The sequence below is a fragment of the Gopherus flavomarginatus genome, chromosome 11 (assembly GCF_025201925.1).
Source record: "Gopherus flavomarginatus isolate rGopFla2 chromosome 11, rGopFla2.mat.asm, whole genome shotgun sequence".
Classification (NCBI taxonomy): Eukaryota; Metazoa; Chordata; order Testudines; family Testudinidae; genus Gopherus; species Gopherus flavomarginatus.
In genome coordinates this window covers 44,555,255-44,567,420 of record NC_066627.1, presented here as the reverse complement: position 1 = coordinate 44,567,420, position 12,166 = coordinate 44,555,255, and the positions used below count along the sequence as shown (strand labels likewise).

The 12,166-nt window shown below is 38.9% G+C and overlaps 1 protein-coding gene across 1 annotated transcript in view; it reads right to left on the bottom strand.

Moving 5' to 3' along the window:
- Nucleotides 1-12,166, bottom strand: part of SS18L1 (SS18L1 subunit of BAF chromatin remodeling complex) — a 29,689-nt gene that overhangs the window by 2,260 nt on the left and 15,263 nt on the right. Inside the window, exons 5-10 of the mRNA XM_050917805.1 lie at nt 11,921-12,118; nt 10,704-10,868; nt 9,162-9,263; nt 8,449-8,541; nt 2,529-2,648; nt 180-307 (exon numbers count right to left, since the gene is read on the bottom strand). Of these exons, the coding sequence (XP_050773762.1) occupies nt 180-307; nt 2,529-2,648; nt 8,449-8,541; nt 9,162-9,263; nt 10,704-10,868; nt 11,921-12,118 (806 nt within the window). The remainder of the gene's footprint in view (nt 1-179; nt 308-2,528; nt 2,649-8,448; nt 8,542-9,161; nt 9,264-10,703; nt 10,869-11,920; nt 12,119-12,166) is intronic.

Here is a 12,166-nt window from a genome sequence, read left to right as displayed (position 1 = left end):
GATGAGCCCAATAATGCATTGCCAATACTAGGGAATCCAGTGTGAGTATATGACAATGGATCTGGGTCTTCAACCTCATAGCTTTTCCTGTGTGCAAGTAAAAGCTGATTTCTTCCAAGGCAGGGCTTCCTGAAAAAGGCTAATCCAGACCATTTATGGCAGAAATTAAAATAATTTACCTGCTCATAGCCATAAGGCCTCTGTTGTTGGGCAGATGGTCCTGTCTGAGAAGCTCTGTAACTTCCATACTGCTGCCCCTGTCCCTGTTGGTAGCTGGAATACTGTGAAGAGGCTCCTTGTGCAGGACCTGCAAAGGAAAGATGGCAAGAACTGTAAGAGGCCAGTATGGCTCTATCAGAAGCTTTTTAATTACCTGAAAATCAAAAAAGAATCCTACAAAAAGTGGAAATATAGATGAATTGATCAATACAAAAGAGTAATACAAGCAGGTATGGACAAAATCAGAAAAGCGAAAGCACAAAATGAGTCACACCTTAAAAGGGACATAAAAGGCAATAAGAAGAGGTTCTTTAAATATATTAGAATCAAGAGAAAAAGGAAAGCTCAGGCCCTCTGCTTAACAGGGAAAGAGATAACTGACCACATCAAGAAGGCTGAGGTGTTTAATACCTATTTTGCTTGTTCCACTAAAAAGATTGATTAATGGTGATCAGATACTCAACCCAATTAGTGTTAACAAGATGGAAGGAATGCAAGTCAAAATAGAGAAAGAACAGGTTAAAGACTATTTAGATAAGTTAAATGTATTAAAATAAGAAGGGCCTGATGGAATTCATCCCAGTGTATTTAAGAAACTAATTGAAGCAATCTCAGAACTGTCACAATTATTTTTGAGATCTCATGGAAGATGGGTTACCTCCCAGAGGGCTGGCGAAGAGCAAACATACTACTTCTCTTTAAGAATGGGAGCAAAGAAGACCCAGGGAATTATAGACCAGTCAGCCTAACTTTGATACCTGGAAAGACACTGGAACAAATTAAACAATCAGTTTGTACTAGCCTAGTGGATGGAAACAATAATGTGATATATCTTGATTTAAAGAAGGCTGTTAACTTAGTCCCACATGCCATTCTAATAAGCAAACTAGAGAAATGTTGTCTAGATGAAATTTATCTAAGGTGAGTACACAACTGTTGAAAGAATACTCAGAATAGTTATCAATAGTTTGCTATCAAACTGAGAGGACGTATCTAGTGGCATACCATGGGGTCAGTCCTGAGTCCAGTTTTATTTAATAATTTTCATTAATAACTTGGATAATGGAGTGGAGTATATGCTGATAAAATTTGCAGCGAGGTTCGGGCGGCGCTTTAAAGGGTCCTGGGCTCCAGCTGCTGTGGGGAGCCCAAAGCCCTTTAAATCCTGATGGAGCCCTAGGGCTGCGGAAGCGGGGCTGCACCAGCGATTTAAAGGGTCTGGGGCAATGGCTGCTGTGGTGAACCCAGGGCCCTTTAAATCTTGCTGGAGCCCTGCTGCTGCTACCCTGGGGCTGCAGCAGCGGGGCTCCACTGGCGATTTAAAGGGTCTGGGGCTCCCTGCAGCAGCTGGAGCCTGGAGCTCTTTAAATCACCGCCGGAGCCCTGCTGCCCCTCCCCTGATATAATGGGGTTTCAGCTATAACGCGGTAAGGATTTTTGGGTCCCCACGGCTATGTTATAGTGGGGTAAAGGTGTACCTATAATGCTGCCAAGGTCAGCAAGACCCTGAAGTAATGTACCTTGTAAGTGCCACTCAGGCAAATCAAAGCTGCTTCTTCCCACAAATGGTCCTTCACATCCTTTCTAAAATCCTAGGGATATTTCTATTACTTATTGCTTTATATGCCAATCTCAAAGCCCTGTGATGTGGTCACCATCCTGTGCCTGAGCATGTTCAGACCATTGCTCTTAGAGACCATGAACACCACTACTTGCTGATCAGCAATATGAAATGCTCTCTTCATCTGAGGGACTCAAAGTGCTGCTTCTAAAGTACCCTAATCTGAGTAGAGAGACCATGACCAGCTATCAAGCCTGGATTCTTTACATGGTAGTGGAGAGCATCATCATTTTGTGAGCAGAATGGCCCAAAAAATTCTCGTTTAGTACGCTAGTGCAAGAATATTCAGATCACATTCAATCCTTTTTCCTCAGCAATTGATGGTAAAGCATAGATGCTATTACAAGAAATCTATGTGAAGTGGCAGTGATTTTGTGGGATTCCTTCCACTTTACATTATATAAAAATTTCACATTTGTGAAGCCTGAGCACTAGTATAATAACCCACCACCCAAACCTGTAAAACACCCAGCTTTCCCAGCCCTTGATGTCAAGGAGTTAGAGATCCTGTATGATGTGTGATAACATCCATTGGGCTGAACCAGGTACTACATTTGTTATAAGTTAAAGCTGGTGCCTTGAGCTACAAAGGGAGATAGACAATTTATCTGTTTGTTCCTAGGTACAGAATGGACAAATTTATACCAAGGATTGCAAACACAAGACATGCCAAAGAAGACTTCCTCACCATATCCAGGTTGTTGTCCTGGATAGTTTTGCTGATTTGGGTACTGTTGCTGTGAATATGTTTGCTGTTGCGCAGCTCCCTGTTGGTATCCTGCCTGTGGCTGGCTATATTGGGAATTTCCTAGTGTAAAAGTAAAATAAATTATATTGTTTGACACTAGAAAGGAGAAAATTGATATAGTTTATGTACAGACTCAGCAGCTGTCCCAATATAGTTGCTGTTCACACTGAAAATAACTGAATGAGGTTTGTTGATATGAAAAGGGTATTCCTTTAAAAAAGACCCTGCCTTCCACTATATATTTTACTAATCAGTAAAGAGGAGGTTATTCCTCTGATTATTTTTAGCTCATTTGAAGAGGCTGTGTTTGTTTCACGTATGAAAAACGTTTTATTTAAGAAGTCTACATGCACATTCTCTCCTCTCCCTTCCACCAGCTGCTCCCTTTTCCTCTTACATTTTAAACATCAGCTTTCTTTTCATCAAAAATTTAAAAATAAAATAAACGTTTTAAAAGAGCACAATAACTTTGTTTCCAACACATTACAAATTAGGAAAAATATACACTCCTAATTTTATATATATATATATATATATATATATATATATATATATATATATATATATATATTTGATAACACATAAAGACCAAGTCTATTCCAGGGGTGGCCAAACTGTGGCCTGTGAGCCTCATGCGGCTCTTTTACAGTTAAAATGCAGCTCTTGGAGCCTCCCATGTCTCCCCATTCTCTGCCTACCAGACTGATTGGGGAAGCTTGGGGCTTCAGCCCTTCGGCAAGGTGGTGGAGCTCAGGGCTTCTGCCCAGCAGAGAGTGGAGTCTAGGGGTCTCAGCCCCATGGGAGGCACCTGCCAGGGCTTGGGGCTTCAGCAGAAATGGGGCTGAAGTCCCGAGCTTTGGCAGGCAGGCAAGCCCTGCGGGGATGAAGCCCCGAGACCCCCAGGCCACACATGACAGAAGCCCCTAGCCCCACCACCCCGCTGAAAAGCTGCAGCCCCAGGCCCCGGCAGGCACACCCCGGCTCTCAAACTTCTGAAGAATGTAGTATGCAGCTCTGGTCAGTAAGTTTGGCCATCCCTGGTCTATTCAAGTGCACATCCTACAGTTTGTACACAGTCATATTCATGTATTTATTTGGATATTCATAGTATCTAACATTGTTTAAGAAAACTGACTTTTAAATTTGTGAGTGATCAGAATTTCCCCAATATACACCAGCCTATTTGAACTGCAAAGGCTTATCCTTAATTCACTAAGTTTTATTTTCCATTAAGTTGATATTTTGGCTTTCCTTTAGTTTGTGGTAATCTACAAAAAGCAAGTGGGTTGAAAAAGAAACATTACCACACAAAGGTTCTGTGTGACCAAAACATTGGGCCTGAATCTTCACTCCTTTACAGCTGGTAGTCATTACACTGATGTAAAGTGGGTATAAAATGTTACCCAATCAGAACAGTAGCATTTAACAGCCATTTTATCCAGGTATAAAGAACTACACAAGGTGTGAGGCAAACAAGTATCAGTCGTGTTGACTTTTAAGGAAAATAAAACATAATAGAAGTTAAGGCTAAACCATTGTGGTTTGAATTAATTACTGCACAATGGAGAAACTCTGATCGCTTAAAATAATAAAGAAATTTACTTCATGTTCTATCTTCCTATGTGTTTTTGTAAGACAGATTTTCCAGAAATGACATGTATTTTAGATTGCAGGGATCACTTACCTTCAGTACTGTGTTGAATTCTGACACTGGTTACCAGGTTTATTTTATTTTAATATATATATATTAAAATTGTTGTAGCTTGGAATGTTACAAGATTAATTGACTACTTCAGTTTATGGCGGTTTTTTGCCACTCTGTTTTTCTCACTGTTTTCTTTTGGAGATTAATATGTCTAATTCACCTAGAGATAACATGATTAATTTACTTTCTGTTTTGCAGCTTTTTCTGTCCTTTCCTGAGTGCTGTCAATAGGGGGCAGCTGATAATGAATCACGCACAGAGGAATTCCAACTCTCATAATATAATTAACTCAAAATATGCTGGACATTGGAGAGTTGTCAGAGGCAGTTCCTTGTTCCTCAAAAGGAAGTCCTATACAGAATTGTTCATTACACACAAGCTAATTTTAGAATGTATAATTAATTTAAAAGGGACACTGTAAAATTTGGGTGGCCCAAAATTTGACCTGCCTTTTTATTTTTAAGTTAGAGGGGCTTCACCAACCAATTCTTCACAGGGAAAACCCTGACCCAAAGGTCTACACTGCAGTGTAAGCCCAGGGTTAGTAGAATTCGAATTAGCAGATCCTGGGTTTAATGTAGGGTTTGAGCATCTACACTCATTTGTAACTCATTGTTGAACCCTAGGCCCCAGAATGGGGTCTGTTGTCTACATTGTATTATGCAGGCCCGAATGCAACCACCCATATCTGAGACTTCCTAGTGCCCTCACAAAATGTGGGTGCTCTAGTCATTTGTTCATAGTGAAGTGTGGGAAAACATGACCATGCCGCAAACTTGACTGTCCAGAGGACAAAGGAAGTAAGTCAGTGGGATACTTTTGGTGGACTACCTGAGCACGAGTCCAGTGGAGTTGCGTATACACTACAAAGCAATAGGCTTGAACCCTGAGTCCCAGCTTGACTCGGGGTCGGACCCTCCTTCCCCGTGGAGTCCTGGGTCCAAGCTCTGGATTAGTGTGGTTTGTGTGTAGATGGAAGGAGGGTAGGCTTGAGCCTGAATTCAAACCCTGGTCTTACATTGCAGGATAGACATACCCTAAGTCTCCACAACATAGAGCCCACCAAAGCTGTGTGACCTGTCCGCTATGCAGGCAGATGTTAACAATTATATAGATTCTGAAAAGAAAGATCCTACCCTTCCCTGGGGTGAGTCTGTTAGCTAAGGAGCGGAACTAAGACTCAGTGAACTGAAGAATTCCCAACAACCCCTCACACATGAAAATTTTGGGGATATGGTCCCTCTGTTCTTCCCACTTTTCACCACTGGAGCAGCCCTATTCTAAATAAACACAGTTAACAGTCTTAGGATGGACAGAGTAGGCTGGGAGAACTACAAAGCTCAGCTGCTTTATGTGGCCAACAGGGTTTATATGATGTATATACCAGGAGTCAGGATTTGGCCCTGTATGATTTTGTTTTAAAGCAAATCTGCCTTCTCTTTAAAAAAAGAAATTCAGTCACCCAGCATTCATAGGATTAAATACTACCTTATAATGCACACTGTAATTCCTCTATGCTTCAATAGGAGTTATACATTAGAATTTTATGGATGAACTTGATCCATAATGAACAACCCTATACTATGCAAATAGTCTAATAATAAAGAAAAATCAGTAAGGAAACACTTCATTTTCAAACTTCCACAGGGTTATTGTAAAACACAATAGTGGGTTAAAAACTAAAATGATATTTTAGAAAACTCATTTCAGATATCTTGACAGAGTCCTCCTAAAATGACTTAGAGTAGTTACTATTTTCATTCAGATATTTAATTATATTCATAACTTTCAACCCAGCTCTATAAATAGATTATATTTAAAATCTGTTTTACTCTTTAGAATCAGATTTTGTTTTTCAAAAACATGCAAAGTGCATTGGCTTTAATTTGCAATTTGTTGAATCCTAGATCTGCATAAATTCCATTTCTTGTGGAGCTCACAGTAGGGGCAGATGGGATGTAAGAGGTTGTTTATTCATCTACATCACTGAACATGCAAATAACCAGCCTACCTCAAAATGGAGAGCTTTTCTAATCAAAAACTGTCCCAAAGGTAAAAGAAGAGAGGCTCGATGACAAGAGTGCCAGGACACAACAGCTGGCATCCCAAGAAGCCCTCCCACTGTATTTGCTTTCAGTTCATAAATAATAATATTCTTTATTCATATTTCCAAGGAAAATAAGGCATTTCATTGTTATGGAACCCTGCAATTTTTTATTGGAACTATTAAAACATTTAAAGGGAAATCCAGTTTGCAAATTTGCAAACAACAAAATGAACGAAGTCTCTACATAAAAGTTGGTTTCCTCAGATGAGATGTCATAGTAATTTAATTTAAGTGATCCTTGTGATTGAGCTCCCAAAAATGTTCAGGCAATGGGGTCATTAAATTGGCTGAAAATTCTACTATTCCTTTCTGGAATAAATATGCTGAATCTTGCTGAAATGACAGTGATATAGTGTCACTATTATCAAGGAGGAAGATAAACTTCATTATACTGAAATTAAATTATCTCAGCCAATCAGTAGTGCAGGGGGCTGATGTGTGATATTCAGGTTTTTCTCATGCTTGATTTGCAAAATCACAGTGGTACAGATTTTCAAAGGCATTTAGGTGCCTGACTCTCATTAACTTTCAAGGGAAGTTAGGTGCCTATTTCAAAATCTTTCCCTATATGATAATTTCTCAATTAACTGTACTGTGAATATACAAATCTGTCTACTCTAACTGCTATAATCCCTTTGCTCCAGGTGGTTCCTGTGCTAAAAAATTTGCCTGCAACAAAGGTACCTGCTACCGTCTCTTCATCTTAAACAGACTAACTCCAACATTTATATAAAAGAAAAAGCATATTAAAAAGCAAAGGAAACGTGGCTGTCATAGTGGTGATGGTGAAATTGTAAGGTTTCTTTTTCATGTTAAAATCCTTTGATTAATTTCACTCACAACCATTTCTCTCCTCTCTTATCTTCCCTCTTTGTTCCCTGTTGGCCAGCAAGGCGCTTATCCCCAGAATAACTGTTATATATTTGTTTACTTGCTGTTTTGAAACATAATGAAACAAAAAATATTAGTTATTCAAGGGAGAAGAGCTTCCTCGACCTGTAAAAAGAGAGTGAGTCAGGGTTGGGAAATGAAATAAGAGAAGAGGAGGAGGAAATGAGGAGAGAGAATAATACTTTGGAGCAGTCTGATAGCCTATACCAGTTTTTGTATTTTTTCCTTCTTTCTAATTTTAAGTTTGAATATTTAATTATACATTAAATAGTAATAACTCAAGTGTTTCCTGTTAACTTGATAGGAACAACAGGCCTGATTCCACAGCCTTTACTCATCTCAGTAGTCCCAATTATTTAAGCTGTTGGGTCTTCCTTATATTTACTTCTACTGCGCCTCATTATTTGCTTCCAATTTTAGTGCTGTCTGAAAATTAAGAAATACTAGGCCATCATTTTATCTCAGTTACAGGTGTGAAGCCCCATTCATTTGTGCTTTTGGCCAGTTGGCTTTTCACAATACCTAAAGACCAATATGCCCTCCCTCAATTTGAAAAGAAGTTTCCATCTATAGCAACTATTTGTTCCCTAATCTTAAGCCATTTTTCTAATTCTTGCACCTTAGTTTACTTCCCCCACAATGATCTCTGACCTTAACAATTAATATATTAAGAGCCACTTATATCTCAATTTAAAGTTAAATGAAAACACCATACAGCATTTTTTTAAGAAAAGAAATAATTGTGGTATTATAGCTAATATTTCCTCACACGTAAAAAACTTTCTAATATCTAACACTATAACTGCAGCTAGTTCAGCTACACATGTTCTGTTGTCAGCAATGTGTTGTTTACTAGTGCACAAGGCTTATATGTGAGCTAGTAATCATTAACCTACATAGTCACTAACATTATCTAATGTTGTGCATAGTGTTTTGAGATATATATAATATAAAACTTGCTATACATAACTAAATTCTACTTTATAGACACTTCTGAGTAACATTCAATTTAGGAAACTATTTTAGGCTAGCAGCTGAGCAGTGTTTGAATTCTGCAGAAATGCTATAAAACAGTTTTCATATTTTTCCTAAGTAGACTTAGCACTTTATGTAGCTTACAGCTTTTGTTTGCACAGATTGCAAATATATCTTCTCACCTCCTTCATAGTAATGCTGTGTGGAGTCCTCAAATGACCTGTCATAGCTCTGCTCGGTATAGGATGACTGCTGATATGCATAATCACTATGACCTGCAATCAGACAGTGAGAAAGAGACAAAATGGACAAGGTTAATCAAAAAGGTTCATCTGAGCCATAGTTTGTTTTGGCACATGTATTATATAATTGTTTGTGTTTGTATTACAATGTAGAGAGTACCTATTATGTTTTATACATAATTAAATAATTACACACACACACACACACACACACACACACACACACACACACACACACACACACACACACACACACACTTTAAAGTCAGATAGCTTCACAGATTAGGCCAAAAGAAAGAAAGAGCTCAAGTGGGCAAATCTGAGGTAGATAGCTTGCTGTGAAAATGACAATGCATTTGCCAAGTCTGAAGTAGCACTCCTTGCTAAACTGAGTGTGTACCCTACCCCAGGGATTCTCCTGTAGGCTTTCTGCTCTTTTCAGGATGCAGCTGATAATGGTGCTACGATGAACATCTGTACACAGAATCGTATGTATTGGGAACAGGAGTTGCTGGCATTTCAGGTTGGAAACAAATCTTACAGGTTATTTGGTTTCCAATTTTTTAACTCTTGGATGTGGCAGTCGTACAACTCAGTACCACATCAAGCTCTGCTGCATCAATATTAGAGTTACTATTATTCAGCAAAATTACCATCTGGATAATATTGCTGGTTCATGGGCTCTGATGAGCCTTGTCCATGGCTGTACTGTTCACTGTAATACTCCTCCTGCCCCATGTACTGCTGAGAGGAACCTGTAAACCAAAAGGAGAGAGAGAGAGAGAGTGTTTTAAGTAGCCCATGAACCCAACAGGAGATTTTTCATTATTTAGTGAAACAGTGTTTTGAAGTGAACAGTGTTTTCTTCTGGGAGAAATCACTTGAGTTTTATATGTTCAGAACTGTTTCAAAGATGTTTTTTCTCATTGGAAAGGAAAACTGCTTTTGCTAAATCTGAGAATGAAAGTTTAATTTAATATTAGAATTGTATAGCTGTCATAATGGAGCAAGAAAAACCCTACCAGTTGACATAATTAATCTACTAGCCTGAGTTGCCCAATAGCATAAAACCTAAAGGAATCCTGTGCATAACAATATAGTTAGCATTAAATGTCTGTGAGTATCCAATCAGAAAATAAACCAAAATTTCATAATTTAAATTCACGTTACATCACGTTACTGGTCTAGCAGTTTCTTCACTTTATATAATGGTTTCCAAGATGTTTTCAGTCACGATTGATAGTGATGAAATTATCCTTTGGTGCCTATTGGAAATAATTTTTCTAATAATTTTACTAAGGCTTATCACCACTCAGTTTCCACACAAACATTCCTTTATTAATCCAAAGGCCACTTGATGTTGGTTTATATACAAAATATCATTATATAAGCATACACACCCTAATATTCTATACCCTACTAACACTACAATTATAAGCATTGGCCAAAACACTTACAACAGGTGCAAGCCCAGGAGGTACCTTCCTATCATAGCGTGACACGAAGGGTTAAAGAAAGTTCTGACAAAAATTACTAAAGATCCTTGCTTTTTATACACTATAACAAACAAGTGATGTCATTGCTGGTTATTGGACCTTACCCAAAGATAGAAAAGGGAGTCATAGGACTACACCTTGCACTTGATTTCTAATTAACCATGCTTCCCTATTTCCAAGCCTTAAATAAGGTAATGCTGGTATTTAGGGTCACTACAAATTTAACCCAAACAGTTCTTCTCTTTCTAATATTTTTATTCTTTGAGCTTTTTGCTCATGCTAACATTCAAACTCAAAATCATAATTTACTTAGTTCCAATGTAGGCCCATATACAAATATAAATCTATATTTATAACCGAAATCTCATTTGCCGAGACCTCTTACTTATTAAGAACAGTACCACACTGGGACTAACGGCCTGATCCAAAGCCCACTGCAGTAAACTGAAAGAATTTCATTGACTTTGTCGACTCATTCATTTCTGAACCTTAGACATGGAAAGCTATGAAGATAAAACTAGAGCAAACCCTTTCTGACATTCTACTTGCACCTTTCACTGTCTGGCATTTCCTGTCTTATCAACTTTCACTGAGGTAGGTCCCTCATTTCCAGATCATTATGGCTTCTGTGGCATATTTGTCTGTGACAGCAGGAATGGTGGGGTAGCCATCTTTCTGGAACTGAATAATACACCATACCTTGCTGAGAAGGTCTGTAAGGGCCCATGGGTCGCTGACCCATCATGCTGTTGCCTTGATTGCTCTGACTCATCATGGCAATGGAGGACTGTCCTTGGTAATGCTGGCTCCCTCCTTGTGCCGAGTTGTAGTGGGATGTTGCCGCTTGCTGGTGCATCATGGAGACTACATAGAACAAGGTAAAATTGTTTTCTAAAGGGATATCACAATTCTTTTCCTACTCTTTTTTGAAAATAACTAAAATCAGCCAGATTAGTCTTAAAGTTGCATTCAGATCATCATTCAGTGAATCCTCTATGAAGGGAACAGGGGGGAAAAAAAGACAGAAATTGTTTACTTTTTCCCAGCGTGCATATTTAACTTTTCTACATTCTAATCTGAACCCATATGCTGATAACATAATCAATTCATACCATTATTTTTCTGTCAGGTATTTTAAAATACATCTGATCTCAAAAAATAGCAGAAATAATTTCTGCAACATGACTACAGAAAAGGGCCCTGTATGAGGTAACTGAAATATTTATTCTTCTTCACTTGCATCCTTATCTTCAGCTGCATTTTTTCTTTAACCAACTTTCCCCTTCCTCTTCTACCTTATTTACTAGGCCTGATGACTACAGAATTTAAGTAAATTAAAGTTATAGTATTTTTTTTTTCTGATTTTCACATTGCTTCCTTGAAAGAATTCTTTAATATCTGATATGCTATTCATTACTCAGTGGTGAATATTTTTGAGACAGCGACAGATTCTCCATTGCCCTCTGGCCCCTTTGTGCCACTCCAGCAATGTGAAAGGCCTGTAAAGGGAGTGGAAATATCCACTGAGGAATATCACCAGCATGGACAACTTCTTTAGCTGGCATAACTATTCTTTAACAGCCCCTCTCACAGCTCAGAACATATGGGAGATATGTGTTGGGTCTGTCACAGTATGACCAGAGTGCTGCTGCACTCTGGATATTCACTCCTTCCACCACACACTGAGGGCCATGGGAAACAGAATGGAAGTTAGAGCGACACTGACGCTATTTTGACTTATTCTGAGTCCAGAAAGTACTGAACACAAAGGTAGCTTAAAACCACCTCTTCTCCTGCATCTCTGCTCCCATGCAGGAACAGGGTTACAGAGAGTATTTACAGCACATTTTTACATGTTGTGCATCTTTGAAGCCACTGAAAAGTCCTTTCAATCCCAAAAGGAAAGGGAACCTTACCTGGGTTAGACTGCATGCTGATATTTGTTCGAGAGACGTAATTGCCTATTGACCCCTGGCCTTGCATTGGCACGTTCTGAGATGCAGGCACGGTATGGCTATAACCAGGCCCAGTTCCATGGCTGCTCACGGTCATACTCAGAGAGGTTGTGGGCATCGTATTCTGGCCTGACTGCTGCATAGACACATGATTAGGACCTAACAGATCACAACAAGAAGAGTGATGGTGTTATTGACAAGCTACGC